The following is a 26991-nucleotide window of genomic DNA, read 5'->3' as shown; positions in this document are numbered from 1 at the left end:
TGACCTATGTTCATACCACTGCACTCCAGCCTGGGTGACAGAGTGAGACCAACTCAACAAACAAACAAACAAACATTCTCTCTAGAGTCCAGTGATTCTCCCTCAATGCTCAAGACTCCAGCATGAACTGTTAGACATTGGGTTTTCTGTGTTTACAGCAGACCATGGTAAAAAGAAGTCCCAAGTCACAGCCAGAACAGCCAAAGTAAGATCTGTTGAGTGCTAGGCTCATTGACTGAGCCTAATTTTATTTTCCACTCTGCCTCAAACAAAACCAACTCATTTGCCCATACAACCCATCGCATCCTTTCACAGTAACAAGGACAACAGGACACCTCCAGTACTTTTTTTTTTTTTTTTTTTTTGAGACAGAGTCACCCAGGCTGGAGTGCAGTGGCGCGATCTCGGCTCACTGCAACCTCCGCTTCCCCGATTCAAGCGATTCTCCTGCCTCAGCCTCCTGAGTAGCTGGGATTAAAGGTGCGTCCCACCATGCCTGGCTAATTTTTGTATTTTTAGTAGAAACGGAGCTTTGCCATGTTGGTCACGCTGGCCTTGAACTCCTGACCTCATGATCCACCCGCCTTGGCCTCCCAAAGCGCTAGGATTACAGACATGAGCCACCGCGCCCGGCAACATCTCCAATACTTTAATACTTGGTTGAAAAGAACCCATTGCACTGTTTCCCACTGTTTGTCCCAGTACTTTAGTTCTATGATCTCATTTGGGTTTTTCTAAAAGCAGGCTTCCTACAAGCCTAGTAAAGGAAATTCTTTCTTTCCCATTTTGCCAAATGTAGCATTTAATTGATTTTTGAGAGAGAGAGAGAGTCTTGCTCTGTCACCCAGGCAGGAGTACAGTGGCATGATCTCGGCTCACTTCAACCTCCACCTCCTAGTTCAAGCGATTCTCCCGTCTCAGCCTCCAGAGTAGCTGGGAGCTACTCCATGTACCACAATGCCCAGCTAATTTTTTTGTATTTTAGTAGAGATGGGGTTTCACCCTGTTCCCCAGGCTGGTCTCAAACTCCTGAGCTCAGACAATCCACCCACCTCAGCCTCCCAAAGTGCTAGGATTACAGTGTGAGCCACCACACCCGGCCAATTCTAATTCTGTGTAAAATGAGTGAAACACAGCTAAACTAGAACTAGTCCTTGCTAGCATGTTAATATAGATTTTGCTCAAACATCTGCCATCCCCATCCTGTCGCAGAGATGACCAACAACCCTGGATCCACAGCATGTTCCAAATCTCTCAAGTAGTACTAAATCTACTACCTCTAGTACCCCAGCCTTTTTCCCCCTCCTGGTGGCAAAATTCAAGTATCTCACACGCACCCTAAATGTCTCTTCCTCTATGCAGGGAACTTTTGGTTGCCTCCCCAAACAAACGGCATTGTTCAAACTCAGAAAAAAAAAAAAAAAAAAAAAAAAAGGAAATAGCACATTTGTTTTAACTTTTTATTAAAATGCTTAGGATACAGATTGACTTTCTTTTGTAAATGACTGTTTTACTTTTCCTGAAATAGGACATATATGCACTCTGATAAAACAGAATGAGAAGTCATAATTCATGGGAATTCCTATACAAGGTGCTGATCCTGTGTTTGGAACTGAGCTCCTCACAGCAGCTTCTTTCAGCTATCTTATAGGAATAGTGTTCCGTGGGGCAAGAAATACATTGGTTCTAACTGATTTTCAATCCCCTTTCTCCAGTGGAATAAACCACTTTCACAAAGAGCTGCCCTATGTATAACCCACAGATTTCTAGCTTGCAACAAAGTGACAAGGGACAAATAGGGAAAAAAAAAGACTAAGAAAACTAACACTGAAGTAATCATACTTCTCATGTCTCCGAATAGAGAAGTATGGGGGACCTTTAACCAAAGGAAATTAATTAAAAATATGCAATTACCTAGTTCATTCACTGTTAGCTAGATTTGTTCACTTAAGGCTTTAACCCCTTTCCAAACCAACAATTTTGTCTTAATCCAGCTATGTTTGCTAATAAACGAAATGCATGCACTTCCCACATATATACTTCACTGAGCCTCTGCATTCAGTACCTGGCAGTGAAAAAGTATGCTTTCCCCACAAGTCAGTACTGGAGAATAAGAATGAGAACTCCAACTAAAGAACAATGCCTCCCTCACCCCAGTAATGTTATCCACATTTTCCCTACCCTCACATTAGAATAAAGACATCCTCCCAACTTTTCATCTCCTATCTCCAGTCTGTTCCTAGGAGATATATCTTTCGATCTTTTACTATAAGGGTAGAATATAAATTAAGATCATCAAAATCCAATTTCACATGTGGCACTAGGAAAATGGAATGCTATAAAATTAATCCTCATCACCCAAGTAGGGATGCTGGTGCTTTTATACTAAGTCTTTACTGCCAATAGGTGATGCTGCCTCCAAAGGAACAGCTCTACAGAAAGTTTTTGGGTTAGTGTTTCCCCAGCTTATTTCTGCAATGGAGAAAGACAATTTCATACCAAAAAAAAAAAAACAAAAAAAAAAACCTAGAAAAGCTACAGATGTTAACCTTTACTTTAAACACCAATAAAATAGGTATCAAAGGAGAAAAAATGTAAGAAAAAGAGCTCAGAAACAGCCTGAGAGACCAAATTCTGCAAACGGAAATTTTAAAGCCCACTGAATACATTTTTCCTGGATCCAAACAAATGCTACAATACTTTTAAGTCCTCAACTCACAGAATTAAGAGCCCTTAAGCTGTTAACTTTGTCCTGTCTTCCTATTCAGAAAAACATCCCCCTACAATCTGTGCAAAAGTAACCGATGCACCTGCAGTATGTGACATGAGAGATGTTCTCAACTCTTTTATGAGGTGAAAGTCACTTTTGATACTGAAAATGAAAAAGGAAGGTGCTATAGAGAGAAATTAAATTTCAAAAAAGTATAAAAGCAAAGACTGGCTGAAATCTGTAACTTCATGAGTAAGAATAACAACAATAACCCATTCTATAATTAACTCCTCCACAGTGAACAATCTGCTACACATTCTTTGATGAGGAATGACCCTAGCTTACCACAGTGGAAACCTGCCACAACTGCAAGGCCAGGGTTCTGCCCCTCTTCTAGTTCTCTGTGCACAAGGTTATGCCACCTACTCCAAGGCAGTCAGAGAGACAGGTGAGCTCAGGGGAGCTTCTCTCACCAATCTGCTAACTCAGCAGGAGTAAGTTCACCCAAATGAGCTCTGGCTTCCATATCTGTTCATAATTTTATGAAGTATCTAAATGTCATTCATTAGTTTTTTTAAAAAAAAAGAATAGAAAACTCTGGACCAAGTAAATTGTGAACTCAAAAAGTTAGGAGGGATACCAATTACATTAACAACACTTTCTTTAAAAAATAGAATCACTTTCTTTTGAATCAACCACAGTGGTGAGACGTGTTTTTCTTTTCAGGTGCCCCATGATGGCACACAGCTTTACCCGGCAAATCCTGCCAGCTTCCAAGTCCCGGGATACTGACCTGCACCAGCACGTGGGGCAGCATTACCTCCCAACAGTGTGGAGAAGAGCACATGTCACCACTGGGCAATGAGAGAGTTGACAGAGACTCTTGGCTTCTCAACACCAGACATGGTTGGAGAGCTTTCCTTGTTCTATTAGAAAAGTTCATGAGGAAGCTGTGAATAGGATCAGTCCAGAGAAGTAAAACTCTTTTATTTTCACCGTCCAAACATCAGTCAATATACTGGGAGAGCCAGCGGAAACCCTCGCCGTAACCTTGCCTCTTGAGCACACTGCACATGAACACTTCCATGGGGCGAGCATTCAGCTCCTTCAGGGTCACATTCCCCTAAAGGAGGCAAAACCAAGAAAGGCCTGTTAGCATCTCTGTGGTGGAAAAGATTCAAAAGACGATCATTACAATCATTTTATCCATTCCTTAAAAGCAAACCTAAGTAGGTATTAATTACAGAAATGTGATCAAGGCCATATAGATGACTTCCCCAGGCTTCGTGTTTTCAGGATAGAATAAGCAGCACAGTTCTATTCCCAGCCTCTCTCTCTCTGAAGAGCATTTGCTTTGAACACCCAATATTTATCTGTAAAGTTATGGCAGCAAACCAAGAAAAAAGCCACTGGGACTTATGGAACCAGCATGCTCTCTGATGCAGAAAAGAGGTCTGGGACTGTTTAGAAATAAGGACATTCTCATTAACAAAAGCATGCAGAAATAAACACTCATAACAGGTGGCACTGAAGAAATGAAGAATTCATGTGTATTTAATACTGATGCAAAAGAGGAGAAATTAAATGAAAGAAAGGAAGTATTTCTATAAAGAAACAGATAATCAAGAAGAGGTGAGACTAAGGAACCATGTAAAAAAGTCAGAAAGTTATCACAGAAAAGGAAGATTTTTAAAAACTAAATATGCCAAAACCCCAAGCTAAAAAGAACAGAAAGATTCCTGCTTAACTTTATCTGATCTAGATTTTCTCTCTCTTAAGCCTGCTTTTCTACAAGAGTCCTCCTTCCAACTGAAGACAGTAAAAACTATTGATTTGGAAGACTCAAGTTCTTTTTCTAGTTTTATCACTGACTTGCTGTGTAGACCTGAACAAATCACTCTCTGTTTCTTCCTCTGCAAAATGGGGCCAACAGTCCTACCTCTCTCAGCAAGAAGCAATGAGGATAATCAAGTGCTTTGATTTCAATGCTTGGAAAGTGATTGAAATGATTATTTTTCTTCATAACCTGCAAACTCCAGTCCAAAAAACAAATTCTTTTCTGGCTAAAAAGGGCTATTTCAAAAGCAATTTCTAGAATCAAATTTGAAAGATAATCATAAACTCTTAAAAGAGTAAGTTTGCCTTTTCTACCATTTCCTTCTTCCTCAAATACCCGATGAATGAATCCCATTTAAAACGTTAAAAAGAACACACTCCTGCCTCTAGTGAGCTTAAAAATACCCACAGTAAAACAAATCCTAAGCCTGTTTAAGCCTTTAAAAGAGAAGGGTAATCTAAATAGCAAAACATCATGTTTTAAAAACTGTTAATGTCCTTTGTATGTAACCCAAATATTTTTCTCTTACCTTTCCCGTGGTCTGTCCATAAAGCCCAAATATCTCACGGAGTTTTTCTTCACTGATTGCATCTGTTCTGTCAATTTTGTTACCCAAGATAAGGATTGGCACATTGGATATTGTTTCATCAGTCATTAAAGCCTAAAGATTGAAAAAAAAAAAAAAAAGAAAAAAAAGAATTAAGTGAGGAATCTACAAAAGCCCACCAGATAATGAAAAATCTGACTTCCACGAATCTTTTAAGGCATTAATGTAAAGTGAAAATCTGATCAACTTTACACCTGAGTGATTAAAGATTCACCTTGACATAACACCCATGACATTAAGTAAAAATCTCCTAAGTGCCTCGAAACAGTTACAACTTTAGTCTATTTATTTACAAGGCGGCAGAACTGCCCCAACATTAACTTCTGAGCTAATCTGCTCAGCCACAAACTATCCTCAGGATGTCCCTCAACACAGTCCTACAAGAATGAATGCTCTGGCTACAGAGCCTCAAAGATGACTACAGGAACTCCCCAAGTATTCACCAAGTCTCAATGTGTGCAAAGAACTCTCTCAGGCATTGAGAAGAATACAGTAGGAAGGGTAACTATCTCAGGCACTGAGGATACAAAAGGAAGCACATTCCTGTCCTCAAAAAAATCCTCACTCTGTGTTCACATTATGTTTTTTTTTTTTTCTTAATCTCAGCTCACTGCAACCTGTGACTTCCAGGTTCAAGCAATTCTCCCACCTCAGCCTCCTGAGTAGCTGGGACTACAGGCATGTGCTACCACACCTGGCTAATTTTTCTATTTTTTTAGTAGAGATGGAGTTTTACCATGTTGGCCAGGCTGGTCTCAAACTCCTGGCCCTCAAGTAATCTGCCAACCTCAGCCTCCCAAAATGCTGGAATTACAGGCATGAGCCACCACGCCCAGCCACATTTATGTTAACAAAGCCAAGTAAGAACACAACATAGTGGATAAGTGTCACAATGAATGGGAACTGAATATTAACACTAAGACAAGTTCAGGGAAATAAAATGGCAATTTTGGGCTTAAGCAAAGTCTTAGAAAAGATCTGGAACCGAAACAGGGCTCTAAAGGAAGGGCAGGGTTTGGATAGGTGTAAAGGAGAAGGAAGAACATAAACAACGGCTTTGCATTAGGACAATAATTCAGGAAGCCACACAGTACTGCATGGCTGGATTCAAGCATTTAGATAGACATGCAGCAACAAAGTAAATGGATGAGAAGAGATGACTCACATTATGGGGCCAGTGTAAGAAGTGAGCTGCAATATATCCTAAAAGACCACAAATCCAGAAGTTAGTGAATAAAATCTTATTTTTCAGTATAATGAATTCACAAATAGTATCTGTGGTGTTCATGTAAGAGATCATGATCTAGCTTAAGGTAGAGCATTCAATGAATACTGCAGGAGGCATTTTGAAGAAAGAATTGAAGAGACCAATGTCTAAATGATTTAAAAAAAATTAAAAAAAGACCAATGAGTCAAAACTGGCATCGATTTCAAGCCTGGGAATCTAGTTGTCACCAGCAGGAAAGCTAGGGGGGAAAGCAGAGTTAAAGAGATAAAGGGGAACGTACTTTGACCATCTGGAATTCCAGGAAATGTTACACAAAATTAGAATAAGAATGTCCTTCATTCATTAAGCAATAACAAAGTACCTAATGTGTCTAATACTTTGCTAGGTGCAGGGGTTTTGCAAAGAAGACACAGTCCCTATCATGTTAGTTCATAGTCTGATGAGAAAGAACTACAAAAAAATCAATAAAGACAACAGACATTGGTAAGGTGGGAGTCTAACACAGTCTCAGAGGTCAAGGGAGACTTACCAGAAGCAGTCATATCTGAACTCTGAGGTCTCTTATAGAACATTTTAAAATTTGCCGACAAACTGAGGGGTTGAGGAGAGGTACAGGTGAAAAAGCCAGGCAGTAGCTACTTGTGCATATTCAAGGATGGCTAAGTTGTTTGTCTGGAATATAGTTCAAGGTAGGCAGTAAAAAGAAACAGAGGCAGGATCATGAATGATCTTATGTGCTATGCAAAAGATTTATAGATTTTATCCTGAAAATGACAGAACTATCAAAGGATATTAAGTAGGGCAATGAAGTCTGAGAAAGTTCCTTCTAGCATTATGGTGCATATCAGGGTCATGGTAGGATTTACATTAATTCACAGATTTGTGGACTGCATGTCCAGGTAGGTGGTGGGTGGGAAAGACAAATAGTTCCATTCTAGGAAAACAGAATCAGTAGTAGGAGTTGTCGAGAGTAGGCAGGATTAGGTATCAGATTAGAGCTCAGGAGAGGTCTAGAGGAGAGAAATGCATTTGAGAGTCACTGACATGTAGGTGCCAAATGAAGGGAGTAGATGAGACCAGCCTAGGAGAAAGTAGACTCTGGAGAACACCAACATTTAAGGACTAACAAGAAGAACTAGTGCCTCTCAAAGAGACAGAAGTATCAGCCAGAGAGGTAGCTCCAAAATCAAGAGTGAAAAGAGGAGTTTAAACAAAGAGAATGGAGACCATGCATGGTGGCTCATGCCTGTAATCCCAGCACCTCATGAGGCCGAGGCAGAGGATCACCTGAAGCCAGGAGATTGAGACCAGCCTGGGCAACATAATGAGACCCTGTCTCTACAAAAACACTTTTTAAAAAAAAATTAGCTGGGTGTGGTGGTGTATGCCTGTAGTCCTAGCTACTTGGGAGGCTGAGGCAGGAAGATCACTTGAGCCCAGAAGTCTGGAGGTTACAGTGAGCTGTGATTGCACCATTGGACTCCAGCCTGGGCCACAGAGGAAGATTCTCTTTAAAAAAAAAAAAAAAAAAAAAAAACAAGGTAAAGATTGCGTGGCAAGCAATTCTACGTGAGGCTGGAGCTATAGATGTGAGAAACATACTTAGAAATAAATTCAAGACAGGTTCAAGTTGCCAGAAACAAGAATGCAAGGAGTTATAAATCAAAGAGAAAGAAGAGATATAGGGTAAAGGAGTAGGGATAACAAAGCCAATAGTATAGAAACCATCAAGCCAAGAGAAAATGCAATGTTGACAAAGGAGAAAACTTGAAGTGAGTCCTTGATAGTATCAAAGGATGTACGCAACCAAAACTGAAGACTGAGAACAGACCATGAAGGTCTGGCAAGTCATTCAGTGGGAGGGTGGGTAGGCACAAGCTGAGAATGCAGATTCAAAAATGTAAAGAACTCTAATATCGCTTTTAGGCTTTCACTATGCCAACACTACTTATAAAGAATTACTGTTCATGGGCCAGGCGCGGTGGCTCATGCCTGTAATCCCAACACTTCGGGAGGCCAAGGCAGGTGGATCATGAGGTCAGGAGATCAAGACCATCCTGGCTAACATGGTGAACTCCGTCGCTACTAAAAATACAAAAAATTAGCCGGGCATGGTGGCACGTGCCTGTAGTCCCAGCTACTTGGGAGGCTGAAGCAGAAGAATCCCTCGAACCCAGGAGGTGGAGGTTGCAGTAAGCCGAGATTGCGCTACTGCACTCCAACCTGGGCAAGAGCAAGACTCCATCAAAAAAAAAAAAACAACAACAACAACAAAAAAAAAAACAGAATTACTGTTCATGACACGTGAAACGGAATACTATTAATTATGCTGGGACAACAGGCATAAATGAGGAGTATCATGAGCAAACTTGGCCATATAATCCCTGTATGATAGAAACAACAGTTAATTTATTCAGGTTTGAGCTGAGTTTCCTCAGGACATTGAAAAGCAATGTCTTAGATTTAAAACATTTTCCTCCTGCAACTAAGTCTTTTTGCCAAATGTTAACTGGAATGACTAATTATTGGCACTACTGAGCTATATTCCTTAAAAAAAAATAGAGGCCAAAAAAGGACAAAATATACATTAAAATACACATTAAAGGACAAAACATACATTAAGCTCAACTTTGGATTCCACGAGGCGAGAATGATCTGCACAGTCCACCAGAAAGACAATCCCATTAATTGCTGGGAGATAATTTTTCCAAACCCGACGTGCTAAAAAACAAAGTTTGTAGTTGCATCAGTAAAAAATATACATTGTGAAAATGAATAACCTAATGGTCTATAAAATGGACAAATCTTGGTTGGGTTTCAGTAAGATTAGACGCTATGGATTTCTCCAAGTTCTGGCCAGTATTAATTCAGAACAGAGGATGCAAACTGATGGTCCATAAGCTGAACTTAATTTTTGTAAATTTGAAAATCAGAGTTTCCGCTTTTTTTGAAAAACTACAACATCTAGCAATCCCATGCCTACTTATCCATGTGACAATTATCAGCAGGAACTAAGCAGTGGCTGCCCCTTCTGATGATGTCTGAACACTTTTGCTTGACAAAATTTCCCTGCTGTCTTACAGCCAGCCAATTTTACTCACTTAAATGACTTGCCTTGCCCCTGGAGCCAAGTCTAGTTTGCAACCTCTGAGTTAAAACATCAGGATACAAATTACTTGTCCATGTAATTTTAGTCCCAGTTAGTTTCTAGCCAACTTGTGTGTAGGTGTCTTGACACATTCCTCTGCTCAGCCCTTAGGGAGACTAGGCCTGACAAGTGGTTCAAGGCCCCAGGCCAGTTATCTCAGCCTACCATATTTAACCCAGCATGCCTTATAAATATTACTTCTTTTTTTGCTTGTGACATGAAACGATAAAGGCTGGGAAGCAATGATTTAATTGTACTATCATTTCTAAGCCATTAATTTCTAGCCCTTGCAATAGAATGAATAACGAAGCATCTCTACATCAGTTAATAATGGTTACCTTTAAAGAGTGGAGCTAGGAAAAAGAGGTTGAATGAACTTTCTATTTTACTTTCCGTAGTTCTATACTGATTTTGTTACATCGAACTTGCTCTCCTAAGTTAAAATTTTTAAGTTATAAAAAAAAAAAAAAAGGAAACCTCCAGAGGTACAGTACTTTAGTAACTTTTATAAAATGGTGGCTAGGTTATTATGTAAAAGTGTTTTTGTTAAGTAGATTTTCCTCTGTCAAATAAACAAAACTAAATACATCAATACATTTCCCTTCTTACTTTTAACAAAACCTGAAACCTAAATTTATCACACCAAACAATCTACAATTCCCAGTTCAGGTATATAAAACCATCTGGTATCTGGTCCTTCTGCATTCTCCAGATGGTCTAGGTTCAGTCTTATCTTGCTCTGAATTTAAATTTGTAAGCATTTACAAATCCTTTTGTGGAAGCAGCAAAAAGGACACCATATACCCATTCTTACCCAAATGAAAAAAATACAAGCTCCTTACAGAAAAAAAGGAAACAAAATAATTTCTAATCCCTCTATCAAAACACACCCCTTGTCAATATTTTGATATTCTCTTCCAGTCTTTTTTCTTTACTGGTATTTTATGTGATTATGATCATAATATACATGATTTTTCAGGGCATAAATATTAAATAAATTAATTAAAATAATTATATGTTAATGAAACCACTGATTATAAAATTATTAGGCTTAACAACTAGAAATGACCAATGTTATATTTTACTATACATTTTTTTAAAACTGTATTAGGCTGGGCACAGTGGCTCACGCCCATAATCCCAGCACTTTGGGAGGCTGAGGCAGGTGGATCACCTGAGCTCAGGAGTTGAAGACCAGCCTGGGCAACATGGCGGAAACCCAGTCTCTACAAAAAACAGGTGGGAGGATTGCTTGAGCCCAGGAAGTAGAGGTTGCAGTATGCCAAAATTGTGCCACTGCACTTTAGCCTGGGCAACAGAGCAAGACCCCATCTCAAAAAAAAGAAAAAAACGGTATTAGCTCAACCTAATGTTTCAAAACAAGACTTCTCCACTCAGTGTAATAACAAGTAAGTAAATCTGACAGAATCTCAATAGTTCCTTTTCCCTACCTTCCCAGACTATTTATTCTCACATCTTAAATGTTTTACTCCTATACCTACAGTCTTGTCAAATGTGAACTGAGTGCCCATCAGACAAAGACACCACTCTGTATGTCTCTAAACACCTGATAGGAATCTGGAAACCAAAGACATAGCCTAAGTAGGCAAAAAGCACTTCTGAGGAAAGCAAAAAGGTAGAAGGAAATGTTCCACCAACTGTCCGAAATGGACAGAATATACAAAATATCCACTTGTATCAGAGTAATCACACATAGTCACTGTATTACTTTTGCAACTTTTGCCAAGTCTGAAATTACTTACAAATATTTAATTTCCTACATACTTTCACTCCATTGAATAAAGGATGCAAAAATGACTTGATAACTAAATATATGATACCGTATACCTGGTCAAGATGAAAAAAATGGTATAAAAGAGATTATCAGGACAACTGACCAAAAAAAAAAGGAAATACAGAGTGGATAAAAATAAAACTTCGCTCTCTCTCCCTCTCCCTCTCCCCTTTCTTCGGTCTGCCTCTCCTTCTTTTTTCGGTCTCCCACTGTTATCGAAGCTGGACTGTACTGCCATGATCTCGGCTCGCTGCAACCTCCCTGCCTCGGGCTCCTGTGACTCTCCTGCCTCGGCCTGCCGAGTGCCTGGGATTGCAGGCGCGCGCCGCCACGCCTGAATGGTTGTTGTATTTTTGGTGGAGACGGGGTTTCGCCGTGTTGACCGGGCTGGTCTCCAGCTCCTGGCCTCGAGTGATCTGCCTGCCTCGGCCTCCCGAGATGCTGGGATTGCAGACGGAGTCTCGCTAACTCAATGCTCAATGGTGCTCAGGCTGGAGTGCAGTGGCGTGATCTCGGCTCGCTGCAACCTCCACCTACCAGCCTCCTGCCTTGGCCTCTTAAAGTGCTAAGATTACAGCCTCTGCCCCGCCGCCACCCCGTCTAGGAAGTGAGGAGCATCTCTGCCTGGCTGCCCGTCGTCTGGGAAGTGAGGAGTGCCTCTGCCCGGCCGCCCATCGTCTGGGATGTGAGGAGCGCCTCTGCCCGGCTGCCACCCCGTCTGGGAGGAAGTGAGGAGCGCCTCTGCCCGGCTGCCCCGTCTGGGAGATGAGGAGCACCTCTGCCCGGCCGCCCCGTCTGGGAGGTGAGGAGCGCCTCTGCCTGGCCGCCACCCCGTCTGGGAGGAAGTGAGGAGCGCCTCTGCCCGGTTGCCCCATCTGGGAAGTGAGGAGCGCCTCTGCCTGGCCGCCACCCCATCTGGGAAGTGAGGAGCGCCTCTGCCCGGCTGCCACCCCATATGGGAAGTGAGGAGCGCCTCTGCCCAGCCGCCCCTTCTGGGAGGTGAGGAGCGCCTCTGCCCAGCCGCCCCGTCTGGGAGGTGAGGAGTGCCTCTGCCCGGCCGCCCCGTCTGGGAGGTGAGGAGTGCCTCTGCCTGGCCGCCACCCCGTCTGGGAGGAAGTGAGGAGCACCTCTGCCCAGCTGCCCCATCTGGGAAGTGAGGAGCGCCTCTGCCCGGCTGCCACCCCCTATGGGAAGTGAGGAGCGCCTCTGCCCAGCCGCCCACTCTGGGAAGTGAGGAGCGCCTCTGCCCGGCCGCCCACTCTGGGAAGTGAGGAGCGCCTCTGCCCGGCCGCCCACTCTGGGAGGTGAGGAGTGCCTCTGCCCGGCCGCCCCGTCTGGGAGGTGAGGAGCGCCTCTGCCTGGCCGCCACCCCGTCTGGGAGGAAGTGAGGAGGACCTCTGCCCAGCTGCCCCATCTGGGAAGTGAGGAGCGCCTCTGCCCGGCTGCCACCCCCTATGGGAAGTGAGGAGCGCCTCTGCCCGGCTGCCCACTCTGGGAAGTGAGGAGCGCCTCTGCCCGGCCGCCCACTCTGGGAGGTGGGGAGCGCCTCTGCCTGGCCACTCCGTCTGGGAAGGGAGGAGCGCCTCTGCCCGGCCGCCCCGTCTGGGAGGTGAGGAGCGCCTCTGCCCGGCCATCACCCCGTCTGGGAGGAAGTGAGGAGCACCTCTGCCCGGCCGCCCCGTCTGGGAGATGAGGAGCACCTCTGCCCGGCCGCCCCGTCTGGGAGATGAGGAGCACCTCTGCCCGGCCGCCCCGTCTGGGAGATGAGGAGCACCTCTGCCCGGCCGCCCCGTCTGGGAGATGAGGAGCACCTCTGCCCGGCCGCCCCGTCTGGGAGGTGAGGAGCGCCTCTGCCTGGCCGCCACCCCGTCTGGGAGGAAGTGAGGAGCGCCTCTGCCTGGCTGCCCCATCTGGGAAGTGAGGAGCGCCTCTGCCCGGCAGCCACCCCATATGGGAAGTGAGGAGCGCCTCTGCCTGGCCACTCCGTCTGGGAGGTGAGGAGCACCTCTGCCCGGCCGCCCCGTCTGGGAGGTGAGGAGTGCCTCTGCCCGGCTGCCACCCCGTCTGGGAGGAAGTGAGGAGCACCTCTGCCCGGCTGCCCCCTCTGGGAAGTGAGGAGCGCCTCTGCCTGGCCGCCACCCCGTCTGGGAGGAAGACGTGAGGAGCGCCTCTGCCCGGCCGCCCAGTCTGGGAAGTGAGGAGCGCCTCTGCCCGGTCGCCCCGTCTGGGAAGTGAGGAGCGCCTCTGCCCGGCCGCCCTGTCTGGGAGGTGAGGAGCGCCTCTGCCTGGCCGCCACCCCGTCTGGGAGGAAGTGAGGAGCGTCTCTGCCCAGCCGCCCCGTCTGGGAAGTGAGGAGCGCCTCTGCCCGGCCGCCCGGTCTGGGAAGTGAGGAGCGCCTCTGCTGGGCCGCCCCGTCTGGGAAGTGAGGAGTGCCTCTGCCCGGCCGCCCCGTCTGGGAGGTGAGGAGCGCCTCTGCCCGGCTGCCACCCGGTCTGGGAGGAAGTGAGGAGCGCCTCTGCCCGGGCGGCCCCGTCTGGGAAGCGAGGAGCACCTCTGCCCGGGCGGCCCCGTCTGGGAAGCGAGGAGCGCCTCTGCCCGGGCGGCCCTGTCTGGGAAGCGAGGAGCGCCTCTGCCTGGGCGGCCCCGTTGGGGAAGTGAGGAGCGCCTCTGCCCGGGCGGCCCCATCGGGGAAGTGAGGGCGCCTCTGCCCGGCCGCCCCGTCTGGGAGGTGAGGAGCGCCTCTGCCCGGCTGCCACCCGGTCTGGGAGGAAGTGAGGAGCGCCTCTGCCCGGGCGGCCCCGTCTGGGAAGCGAGGAGCGCCTCTGCCCGGGCGGCCCCGTTGGGGAAGTGAGGAGCGCCTCTGCCCGGCAGCCCCGTCTGGGAGGAGAGGAGCGCCTCTGCCCAGGCGGCCCCGTCTGGGAAGCGAGGAGCGCCTCTGCCCGGCCGCCCTGTCTGGGAAGTGAGGAGCGCCTCTGCCCGGCTGCCCTGTCTGGGAGGTGTACCCAACAGCTCCGAAGAGACAGCGACCATGGGGAGCGGGCCATGAGGACGATGGCGATTTTGTTGAAAAGAAGGGGGGGAAGTGTGGGGAAAGGAAGGAGAGATCAGATTGTTGCTGTGTCTGTGTAGAAAGGGGTGGGCATAGGAGACTCCATTTTGTTCTGACTAGGAGAAATTCTTCTGCCTTGGGATGCTGTTGATCTATGGCCTTTCCCCCAGCCCCATGCTCTCTGAAACATATGCTGTGTCAACTCAGGGTTAAATGGATTAAGGGTGGTGCAAGATGTGCTTTGTTAAACAGATGCTTGAAGGCAGCATGCTCTTTAAGAGTCATCACCACTCCCTAATCTCAAGTACCCAGGGGCACAAACACTGCAGAAGGCCGCAGGGACCTCTGCCTAGGAAAACCAGAGACCTTTGTTCATGTGTTTATCTCCTGACCTTCTCTCCACTATTATCCTATGACCCTGCCACATCCCCCTCTCCGAGAAACACCCAAGAATGATCAATAAATACTTCATAAATTAAAAAAAATAAATAAATAAATAAATAAAATAAAAAATAAAAAATAAAAAAAAAAAAAAATAAAACTTCCTGGATTTGATAACTATTATGATTATATACAAGGAAATATCTTTGTTCTTAGAAAATGGCACTAAAGTATTAAAGAGTAAAGGGGCATGATATGCTCACAAACAGTTCATAAAAAATAAGCATTAATATGTATTATGTAGGGAGGAGGAGACTGACAAATTTGGGCAAAAGGTATAGAATAAAATATACTGGCTTAGGGCAAGCCTAGTTAAAATGATGAAATCATTACTCTTGTTGAAGCAATACATATATCTTTTAACATATTTTCCAGTTACAAGGTAAACTACATTAATAAGTAAAAATGTAGTAAAGATTAAAATGGCAAGATGCTGTCCTGCTTTGTAAAAATTTTCAGTCAAGATCTGAGTTGAGTTTGGCTATATCAGGCAAATACTTAAAAGTTCATGAATAGTTATACATTATGGCTAACTTTATCCCAGCTCAATAGGGTAATATTGAAGGAGACTTCTGTGTATTATTTAATGCAACTTTTGACAAGTTTGAAATTACTTAAAAAAATAAATGAATAAAACAACTTCACTAAAGTAATAAGATCCTAATTCTAAAATGTAAGTAATTTAAAAGGTAAAAATGACACACTGCTTTTAAAAGGAGCTGGGGGGCACAAAAAAAATAAGTCAATAAACATGCTTTCCACTGAGTCATCGCTTACCTTGCTCGTGCCCACCAAGATCAAAAGTTGTAAAGGTCATTCCAGCAATTGTTAGCTCTTCTGATGCTGAAAAATTATTTAAAAAGAAGAAAAAAACTTGTCAATTCAACAACCCCCAACTACTAGTACTATAAGCCAATATCAATGCTTTCACCTTGTAAAGAAAAAGATACAAGAAGTTGAGTGTGGTGGCACCTGCCTGTAGTTCCAGCTACTCAGGAGGCTGAGGGCAGGAGGATAATCTGAGCCCAGGATTTTTGAGACCAGCCCAGGCAACACCCCACTCCCAACAAAGAAAAGGAATACAAGGGTGAAATGTTCTGAAACTATTCTAAAAGCCAAAGGCTTCTTTTTTTCCAAGCTATTTTCCACTTCTTAGAAGTAGGTATAGGAGAGGTGTCCCTTTACAGGACCAGTGACAACAGATAATGACAAAGTTCCAGAGGTTTAGATCTGAAAGTACATAACCTGAGTGTGTCTTACAGGGAAATTTTTCGTATGAGTTGGCTTTTGGGACTTCAGTTAATAAAAGAACTCCACCAACTAGGGATTCACCCTCCACGCCTAACACTGACCTTTAAAGATCAAAAGGTCACCTGATATTTTCAAACCTACTCGGATGTAGTGTTGGAACATGTTGGCCCAATCTGTCATCTTTGAGCATGTGAAGAAGAGTGGTTTTGCCTGCATTATCCAAACCTAAGAATACAAGTTTTCCAGATTTCTTGTACAGTCCTAAAAGAGAAAAAAATTGTTAACACATTTACTCTCTACAGACCAAAGCCTATTTGTAGTTAAATTACTGAAGGAAATGCACAAACTTTGAAACCTGTATTTCAAGGAAATGGCTTTACCTAGGAACTGGAGCACACTGCTGAAGCCATTGTAGATCCACTCAAAGATGAAAGACATTATTAATGCTTACTACCTGTATAAAATATGAAAGTAGCAAACATTAGCTTTCTGAATGACAGTACAATTGTGGAGAGGTTAACTCTTGTTCCCTAGCCATGATGCACATTTATAGTCCCATGTTTTCAGGAATAAGAAAGCAGGCCAGGCATGGTGGCTCACACCTGGAATCCCAGCATTTGGGAAAGCCAAGGCAGGAGGATCACTTGAGCCCAGGAGTTCACAACTGGCCTGGGCAAGAAAGCTGGACTCAATCTCTAAAAAAATAGCTGGACATAATGACACACACCAATAGTCCCAGCTACTCAGGAGGGTGAGACAGAAGAATTACTTGAACCCAGGGGTTTGACGCTGCAGTGAGGCATGATGGTGCCACTGCACTCGCTTGGGCAACAGAGGGAGACTCTGAGAAAAAAGACAGGACAGGACAGGAGAAAGGGAAGGGAAGGGAAAGGGAAAGGGAAAGCGAAAGAGAAAGGGAAAGAAGAGAAGAGAAGAAAAGAAAAGAAAAGAAAAAAGAAAAGAAAAGAAAAGAAAAGAGAGGGGAGGGGAGAGGGGAGGGGAGGGAAGGGGAGGAGGGGAGGGAAGGGGAGGGGAGGAAGCAAAGTAAAGAGAAACTAATATTCTTCTTTCTTGACACTTACAGATTTTGCAATCTGGAGGAGAGTCTAGAATCCTGTGCAAAAATAACTGGTTTCCTGATAGTTTTTGATCTATGATACTCAGAGAACTAGGAGTTAAAAATATAAAGGCATACCTCATTTGATGATACTTTGTGGATCCTGAGGTTTTCTGGTTTTTTACAAATTGAAGGTTGGAAGCAGCCTTGAATTGAGTAAGTGTATCAGTACCATTTTCTAACAGCATGTGCTCCCTTCACGTCTCTGTGTTACATTTTGGTAATTCTCACACAATATTTCAAACTTTTTCATTATTCTTATATCTGTCATCATGATCTATGATCAGTGATATCTGGTATTACTATTATAATTGTTTTGTTGTGCCACAAACCACAACCATAGAAGACAGCAAACTTAATGACTTCCTCCACAGCCCTGCCCCCACCCCAGGCCTCCCTATTCTCCACGTGAAAGTAACAGGTCTCTCCGTTGAAAGCAAAAGTTAGAAATGATTAAGCTTAGTGAGGAAGACACATCAAAACCTGAGATAAGCCAGAAGCTAGGCCTCTTGCACTCAACAGTTACCCAAATTGTAAATGCAAAGGAAAAGTTCTTGAAGAAAATTAAAAGTGCTACTCCAGCAAACCCATGAGCATCAAGAAAACGAAACAGCCTTATTGCTGATAAAAAAATAAAAATAAAATAAAAACATGAGGTAAAAAAGCAAGTGCTGAAGTAGAAGCTGCAGCAAGATAACTGATGAAGGTGGGTGGCTACACTAAACAACACATTTTCAATGTAGGCAAAACAGCCTTCTATTTGAAAAGCCATCTAGGACTTTCATAGCTAGAGGGGAGATGTCATTCATTGCTTGGCTTCAAAGCTTCAAGGGGCAAGCTGACTCTCTTGTTATGGTCTAATGCAAGGTGACTTTACGTTGAAGCCAATATTCATTTACCATTCTGAAAATCCTAGGGCCCTTAAGAATGACACTAAATCAGTCCAAGTGGAGCAAGTGAGCGAGCAGAGTGGTTGTGTGGTTGCGCCTCGGAAACCAGTAGCACTTGCAGCATGGCTGACCAACTGACTGAAGAGCAGATTGCAGAATTCAAAGTTTTGTCACCATTTGACAAAGATGGTGATGGAACTATAACAACAAAGAAACTGGGAATTGTAATGAGGTCTTAGGCAGAATCCCACAGAAGCAGAGTTACAGGACATGATTAATGAAGTAAATGCTGATGGTAATGGCACAATTGACTTCCCTGAATTTCTGACAACGATGGCAAAAAAAATGAAAGACACAGTGAAGAAGAAATTAGAGAAGCATTCTGTGTGTTTGATAAGGATGGCAATGGCTATATTAGTGGTGTAGAACTTCACCATGTGATGACAAACCTTGGAGTGAAGTTAACAGACGAAGAAGTTGATTAAATGATCAGGGAAGCAGATCCTGATGGTGATGGTCAAGTAAACTATGAGTTTGTACAAACGATGACAGCATAATGAAGACCTTGTACAGAATGTGTTAAATTTCTTGTACAAAACTGTTTATTTGCCTTTTGTTTGTAACTTATCTGTAAAAGGCTTCTCCCTACTGTCAAAAAAATATGCATGTATGGTAATCAGGACCTCATTCCTCCATGTGTTCTTCCATTACTGTCATTGCCCTGAAACCTTATTTTAGAAAACTGATGAAGTAACATGTTGCCTGTGGCTTACTCTGGATATATCTAAGCCCTTCTGCACATCTAAACTTAGGTGGAGTTGGTCAAATAAGGGAACATCTGGGTTATGCCTTTTTTTTAAAGTAGTTTTCTTTAGGAACTGTCAGCATGTTGTTGAAGTATGGAGTTGTAACTCTGTGTGGACCTCGGACAGCCAACAATATGTACTTAAAAGTTGCACTACTGCAGAACGGGTGTATTATCCAGGTACTCCCAGGTAACTCACACACTGTTTTTTTTGTACTGCTGGTCCTGTACCAGAAACATTTTCTTTTACTGTTACTTGCTTTTTAAACTTTGTTTAGCCACTTAAAGAAAATGTGCTTATGGCGCAATTTGCCTCAAATCCATTCCAAGTTTTGTATTTGTTTTCCAATAAAAAAAATTACAATTAAAAAAAAGAATTACACTAAATCTACTCTGCCTACCACACATCTGTTTACAGCATGGTTTACTAAGTATTTTAAGCCCACTGTGAAGACCTATTGCTCAGAAAAAAAGATTTGAAGATATTACTGCTCATTGACAACACACCTGGTCACCCATGGGCTTTGATGGAGGTGCAGAAAGAAGTAAATGTTGTTTTAATGTCTACTAACAACATCCATACTGCTTCCCATGGATCAAGGAGTATTTTCGATTTGCCAGTCTTTCATTTAAGAAATATATTTCACAAAGCTATCAATGCCATAGACTGATTTCTCTGCTGGATCTCGGCAAAGTAAACTGAAAACCTCCTGGAAAGGAGTCACCATTCTAGGTACCAGTAAGAACAGTTATGATTCACGGGAAGAGGTCAAAATATCAATATTAACAGGAGTTAAGAAGACAGTGATTCCAACCCTTGTGGATAACTTTGAGGGGTTCAAGACTTCGGAGGAAGAAGTAACCTTAGATATGGTAGAAACAGCAAGAGAACTAGAATTAGAAGTAGAGCCTGAAGATGTGACAACTGCTGTAATTTCATGATCAAACTAATGGATGAAGAGATGCTTCTTATGGATAAGCAAAAAAAGTGGTTTTTTTGAGATGGAATCTAGTCCTGATGAAGATGCTATGAATACTGTTGAAATGACACCAACGATTTAGAAAATTACAAAAACTTACTTGAGTTTACATAAACTTACTTGAGCAGCAGCAGGGTTTAAGAGGACTGGTTCCAATTTTGAAATAAATTCTGCTATGGGTAAAATGCTATCAAACAGCATTGCATGCTACAGAGAAATCTTTCTTGAAAACAAGCATTAACTGATGCAACAAACTTCACTGTTGTCTTATTTTAAGAAATTGCCACAGCCATCCCAACCTTTAGCAATCACCAACCTGATCATTCAACAGCCATCAATGTGGAGTAACATGGAGGTAAGATCCCCAACCAGCAAAGAGGTTATGACTCGCAGAAGGCTCAGATGCTTGTTAGCATTTTTTAGCCATAAAGTATTTTTTAAATAAGGTACGTATTTTCTAAGACATAATGCTACTGTACACTTAACAGACTACAGTATAGTGTAAACGTAACTTTTATGTGCACTAGGAAACCAAAATATTCGTGTTACTTGCTTTACTGTACTTATTTTATTTCAGTAGTCTGGAACTAAACTCACAATATATCCGAGGTATGCCTACACTTTCTTTTACTGTGTGACTTACTCCTCCAGGCAGCGGTTCATTCACATTCCCTAGACATACCACTGCTGTCATCCAGTGAAGAACAACTCTAGGAAATCAGTCTCATCAATAATGTGAATCAAAATGCCACTTAGATGCACTAAATAGAAAATAAGAATGAAAAGCACATTGATTTGAATGAAAAACATATTAATCTATCCTGTAAACAACTCTTAAAAAACAAGTCACCCAAAATTCTACTGGCCGGCACCACTTGCCCTGCTCCATTTACCAATGCTATCTCAATATTTAATCATTTTTGCAGACACGGGTCTCAATTTATAAAAAGAAATGACATCACTATTTTAGAGAACCATTAAGGGATAAGAAGAGAATCTTTTCATACATGAATAATCACACCCAAACTCATTTTACAAACAGACTTTCTTAAAATAAGAATACTTATTCAGGCCGGGCCCCCATGGCTCACACCTGTAATCCCAGCATTTTGCGAGGCTGAGGTGGGGGATTCCTCCCTGACCTCAGGAGTTCAAGACCAGCCTGGGTAACATGGAGAGACCTGCATCTCTACAAAAAAAAAAAAAAAATTAAAATTAGCCAGGCATGGTGGCACATGCTTGTAGTTCCAGCTACTTGGGAGGCTGAGGCAAGAGGATTGCTTGAGCCCAGGAATTCGAGGCTGCCGTGAGCTATGATTGTGTCACTGCACCCCAGCCTGGGTGGCAGAGCAAGACCCTGTCTCAAAAAACAAAAAAAGAATACTTGTTCAGGATATAGCAGTAAGTTCCCAAGCAAGTAAACAACTTAACTGGTACTGATATTAACACTACTTTTTCTATTGTTTCTCATAGCTATCAAAAGCTACTAAAAGGTTTACATATATTGGTAATAAGCAAAATGACCTCTGAATGAAATTAAGAGGGTAGGATCTAGACACGCTGGTGGGTCTTAAGGTTTCTCAGCATTGTCTGGCCATGCTGAATTTTTGCTTTAGTATCTCAGATATGGTGCAGAAAAATGGAAGGTCCACACTTTTACTCCTCTCCATCAGCAGGAGCATCTGAACACAGGGCTTTATACTAGATATGACCAACTGCAATCAAAATTTTCATGAACAGTAACCAGTAAAAGCGTTACCCACAAAAAAATCCCCTTACATTCAAAGAATGCCAGATGAAGAATAAAATGAACAGCTGGGCACGGCAGCGCTTGCTTGTAATCTCAGCTATGCAGAAGGCTGAGGCAGGAGAATCGCTTGAACCTAGGAGGCAGAAGTTGCAGTGAGCAGAGATCGCTCCACTGCACTTCAGCCTGGGTGACAGAGCAGGACTCCATCTCAAAAAAAAAATAAATAAATAAAGAGTAAATTGAAAAGTAGAGATGGTATGTTTTTCATCCAATTACTGGGTTTTATCAGGCCCATGGCCTAATCTATAAATTTTAGGACCTAATTAATATTTATTTTTCATGGCCCTTACCAAAGACAGCCAAATACAGTTTGGCAGTTTGGGTGGAGGTACATACTAAGCTCTTATGAAAAAATACTAAATGAGGTGATTTCTTTTTTGCCTTTTCAGTAACAAATATATTTCAGCAGAAAGACCGCATTTATCACATTAACTAATAGTTTTCTCTGGAAATTGAGTCCCCACTTTAAAGAGTCCAATAACTTAAATATACTTAATAAAGCTCCTGTGCTGAAATTCCCATTTACTGTAAATAAGTAAAAGAACAATGTGCCCTTCCTCTGCAACTCCCTCAAACCAAACATCCTCCTATACTTTTCTCAATCTACTGCTTGGAGAAGCACAGCTCACCTTTAGAGCACACCCCTCATTAAGGTCATTCCCACTGAGATCATTTTGGAGGGAAGAATTAAAGCAGCCAAGTAGCTAAATCCCGGCTGCTGCTGATTTGTATGCTCCAAGGGAGGAGACGGCTTAAAAGCAGGAGTGTCAAAGGAAAACAAAATGGAAAATTAAAGTAGTTCAATTGCCATGAAAAACTATTTAAAGTGTGGCATTTTCTCCTTTTCACCTTTGCAGAATTCATCTAGTTGAAAATACTTGGCTCATGCCTGTAATCCCAGCACTTTGAGAGGCCGAGGCAAGTGGATGACCTGAGGTCGGGAGTTCGAGATCAGCCTGGCCAACATGGTGAAACTCCATCTCTACTTAAAATACAAAAATTAGCTAGGCATGGTGGGTGCCTGTAATCCCAGCTACTCAAGAGGATGAGGCAGCAGAATCGCTTGAACCCGGGAGGCAGAGGTTGCAGTGAGCCGAGGTCACGACATTGCACTCCAGTCTGGACAACAAGAGCAAAAACTCCATCTCAAAAAAAAGAAAGAAAGAAAATATTTCTAAAGTGATGTAAACATTTTTTACAATACTGACTGAAAACAAGTGTAGTACAAATGTATATAGAAGTGTTGGGTTGTAATGGAGTGATCAGAGTGGAGGCTGACTGAAGAAACTCTTCAGGTGAGCTAAAAATAATAAAAACCCTTACTAGATCCAAAGAGTTGGGCTGCACTGCTACCAAAAGTTAAGAAAATGCCCCTGCACCCACCCCTCCCTTTTTAAGACAGACCAAGACTCTGTCTCCCAGGCTGAAGTGCAGTGTTGCCATCATGGCTCACTGCAGCCTCAACCTCCCAGGCTCAAGAGATCCTCCCACCTCAGACTCCTCAGCAGCTGAAAATGGCCTTGGTGGCTCCTCTCTCCTTAAGATCTTAGGATTTGTACCAACTTATCAGTAGTTTTACAATCTGCACAGTACTTGTACATCTCATTTCATCCTCACACCAACCCTACCAGGCAAGGATCACTGGCCTCATTTAACAAGAGAAAGATGAGGATACTCCTAGTTTTGCTGAGTCGTTTAAGACTGCTCAGTTGAAAAAGTAATAGTGCCAGGGCTTAAACCCTCATCTCTAACACCAAAGCCTAAGCTCTTCCTGTTAACAGTACATAAAATTCAAACCCAAACCACAAAATTGCTGGAAAAAAAAAAAAAAAACCTAAAACTTCTTTAACCCACCAACTACACAGAGGATATCTTCCGAAGTTCTCTTCCTTACAACTCATCACATCTTTTGAATGGTATTTTAATAACTAGCATTCTATTTATTTTCTATTCTTGGTCCATTGTACCACCTTACGAGAAGTTAAGAGTAATCTAAAATTTAAGGTAGATCTCTAAACTATCAACAAAACACTATTAATGTACCTAAAATGAAAACTTGCGAATTCCAGGGCTAAATGATTCAAACAAATGTTAATAGAAAAGGAGGGCACCAATCTGACCATTAGCCAATTTAAAAATTTACGCATTACTTGTTATACATAATTAGGGCAACTTTAAGACGCCATTCCAGGCAGATTTGGGGTAGTAGGCGGCTGGCTTTTAGCTAACTCTGCTTAGCTGCGGGGTAAATGTCAAAGGTCAGCCCCATGGCAAATCTCCCTAAGCCCCCTGTCCCAACCGAAGCAGATGGAATCAACAAGATAAAGAGGCTCCTGACCCACTGGCTAGAATCGTGAAGAAAACGCTAATCCATGTCAAATGCACATAAGGAAATTTTTCCATGCAGAGACCAGACGGGAAAAGGGGAAGGTGGAAGGAGAAAATACAGGGTTCGACCCGGGCCATCAGAAGACAACCGAGCACTGACTTGGGGGTAAGCCCTGGACTAGGGGCCTGTAGACCAGGTTCGAGCGCTCACACTCGCTAACTGTGGAGCCTTGGCCAGCCTCAGTCTCCGAGTCTATAAAACAAGGATAATCATCAAGGGCTCCCACCCGCCTCACCGAGGGCTGTGAGGCTCTTCCGAGACAGAGAACATGGAGCCATTTCGTAAACCGGAGCGCACGGTACAGACAAGAAACTGTTATCCGGCCCAGCAGCTGCGAGACCCCCGAGCGGAATGCAGGTGGACCCCAGGCCAAAGAGGACAGCAGGGGACGGAACACATCTGGCCAAGTTGGCCCGTCCCCGCCCAGAATCAGCCCCGCGGCCCCACAGAACCGCCTGCGTGTCACTTCCCCCCCCAACCCCGCCAGGGCCAGCCTCCGCTCCGACCTCCCCGCCTTCCGTCCCAGCCCCTCGAGCCCCAACTCCCCTCCCCGACGCGGCCCTCAGACTCACGGCCTGAGGGGCTCCTCCGGCAAAACAGCGGCTAGGTCGGACCCTCCCTCAGAGCACACTAACCAGCAGCACCCGGGACCGCCAGCTACTCGCCGGATGTACGTCACACCCCTCCCCGGGACTTCCGGGCGCGTAATGGGCCCCGCCCCCTCGCAGCGTTATGCCTCTCTGCCCCGGTGCCGTCCCACCAGCGACTCAGGCCGCGGAGGGGCGGGCATAAGGCGTGGCAAAGCGCGCTCGGGGTTTGGCCCCGCCTCGGCCCCGCCTGTTCCCGTCTGGCTAGCTGACCGCGCGAGACGTGGCAGCGCCGGGACCCTGGGTCCGGGGCTAGGTCCTGGAGTCCCTGAGCGGCCTGGTACCCTCGGCATCGCGGCTTCCCATTCCAGACGCACCAGGAAAGTCGAAGTGGGGACCGACGGTGACATAGGTCCTGGGAAAGATGAGTTGACCTTGGGGCCCTCCACTTGAGGTGGATCCCTCCAAGCTTTTGCCTTTTTTTTTCTTGCCTTTTTTTTTTTTTTTTTTTTGAGACGGAGTCTCACTTTGTCGCCCAGGCTGGAGTGCAGTGGCGCGATCTCGGCTCACTGCAACCTCCCCTCCACCTCCCGGATTCAAGCGATTCTCATGCCTCAGCCTCCCGAGTAGCTGGGACTACAGGCGCATGTCACCACACCTGGCTAATTTTTTGTATTTTTACAGAGACAGGGTTTCACCGTGTTGGCCAGGCTGGTCTCGAACTCCTGTCCTCAAGTGATCCGCTGGTCTCTCGGCCTTCCAAAGTGCTGGGATGAGAGGCGTGAGCCACCGCGCCCAGCTGCTTTTGCTTTAAGTCACACGTCCTTGCCCTGGGGTGGCCTATGTTTTAGAAAAACATAGAAAAACAGCTAATATTTATTGTGCACTTATGTTCCAGGCAGAGCACTGGGTACTTTGCGCGTTTTGTCTAATTTCACCCTCTTTGGAGTCCTGTGACTCCAGATGCTAGTATTATCCTTCTTGACAAATGAGAGAGCAACGTTCAGAATAACCTACCATGCCCAAGTTCACACAGCTAAGTGGCAAAGCAACGTGTTCACCCCAGTATATTTCGCATGCATTTTCTCATTTAATTCTCAGGACAGTCCTACAAGATTGGTACTATTATTACTCTCATTTTACAAATAAAACAGTCTAATGGAAAGATGAATGACGTCTGTGGATTCATGAAGATCTCAATTCTCCTTTAGTAAAATTTAAATTTAACATAATCCCAATAAAAGTACTAATGGGATTAATAGGTTGTGTGTGGTTTAGTTCTTTTTTTTAATTACCCTATTTGTTCCTAAAATTCATATAGAAAACCAAACAAGACTAGTCCAGAAACAGGCTTTCAAAATGAAGAACAAGGAGGTGGGAACTAACCCTGTTGGATATTAAAACATATTATAGAGCCTAAGTTATTAAAACTGGTGTGCGTGCACACGCACAGACACACACACACACACACAAAACACAATGGAACACAGCAAAGTACAGAAATGACTAAAGTACATGCAGAAATAAAACTAAAGTAGCACCTGGGACTCCAGCAATACTCAGGGAGCTGAGTGGGCAAGCTCACCACCCTCTACCCTCCGCTCATCCTGGGGTCTTGGATGTTGAATCTGAACCCTGTCCTGTCACAGAAAGGTGTCAGGCCACTTCTGAGGCTTCTCACCAGCTTTAGCTAAACCAGGGACAATGTGTCCATGGGACTTGGAACCCCTTGTGCATCCTGGAGACAGAGATGCAAGCCCAGTGCAAGCCAATGTGGGCAGCAAGCCACCCAGGCGCCGAGACAAGAGACAGAGGACACGAGCTGTTCCAGTATAATAAAATATAAAACAAGAATAGTTATACCAGATATAGATCTTAGATATGATTATATATGAATATCGTTAATCATTAGTTTGTAGCAATTACTTTTTATTCCAATATTATAATAATCCTCGCTCTATAATCATAGCCTAGGAAAAACCAGGCCATACAGAAATAGGAGCTGAGGGGACATAGTGAGGTGTGACCAGAAGACAAGAGTGCGAGCCTTCTGTTATGCCCAGACAGGGCCACCAGAAGGGCTCCTTGGTCTAGCAGTGACACCAGCGTCTGGGAAGACACCCATTGCCAGGCAGACCGTGGTCTAGAGGTAGCGAAAAGTGTCAAGGAAAAACACCCGCTACTTAGCAGACCGGGAAAGGGAGTCTCCCTTTCCCCGGGGGAGTTTAAAGAAGACTCTTCTCCTCCACCTCTCGTGGAGGGCTTGACATCAGTCAGGCTCGCCCGCAGTTATCCGGAGGCCTAACCATCTCCCTGTGATGCTGTGCTTCAGTGGTCACACTCCTAG

At 44.1% G+C, this 26991-nt stretch overlaps 1 protein-coding gene and 1 pseudogene across 4 annotated transcripts; one reads left to right on the top strand and one right to left on the bottom strand.

Moving 5' to 3' along the window:
• Positions 1–1446: 1446 nt before the first annotated feature.
• Positions 1447–24826, bottom strand: SAR1A (secretion associated Ras related GTPase 1A). 4 transcript variants are annotated; one of them, XM_054436963.1, is made up of 8 exons: positions 24630–24763; positions 17262–17329; positions 16447–16520; positions 16208–16327; positions 15593–15658; positions 9000–9103; positions 5077–5208; positions 1447–3833 (listed from the first exon to the last, which is right to left on the bottom strand). In XM_054436963.1, the coding sequence occupies exons 3-8, from the start codon at positions 16502–16504 to the stop codon at positions 3717–3719; spliced, it is 597 nt and encodes a 198-aa protein (XP_054292938.1). In that variant the 5' UTR covers positions 16505–16520; positions 17262–17329; positions 24630–24763; the 3' UTR covers positions 1447–3716. The 4 variants fall into 4 exon arrangements, with proteins under 4 accessions (XP_054292938.1, XP_063526590.1, XP_054292937.1 ...); XM_063670520.1 differs by having other exon boundaries at positions 24693–24724; XM_054436962.2 differs by lacking the exon at positions 17262–17329 and having other exon boundaries at positions 24630–24826.
• Positions 18148–18764, top strand: LOC129006817 (calmodulin-like; annotated as a pseudogene).
• Positions 24827–26991: the final 2165 nt, after the last annotated feature.

The sequence above is a fragment of the Pongo pygmaeus genome, chromosome 8 (assembly GCF_028885625.2).
Source record: "Pongo pygmaeus isolate AG05252 chromosome 8, NHGRI_mPonPyg2-v2.0_pri, whole genome shotgun sequence".
NCBI lineage: Eukaryota > Metazoa > Chordata > Mammalia > Primates > Hominidae > Pongo > Pongo pygmaeus.
The sequence above is the reverse complement of the archived record's forward strand: the minus strand, read 5'-3'. Positions and strand labels throughout refer to the sequence as shown.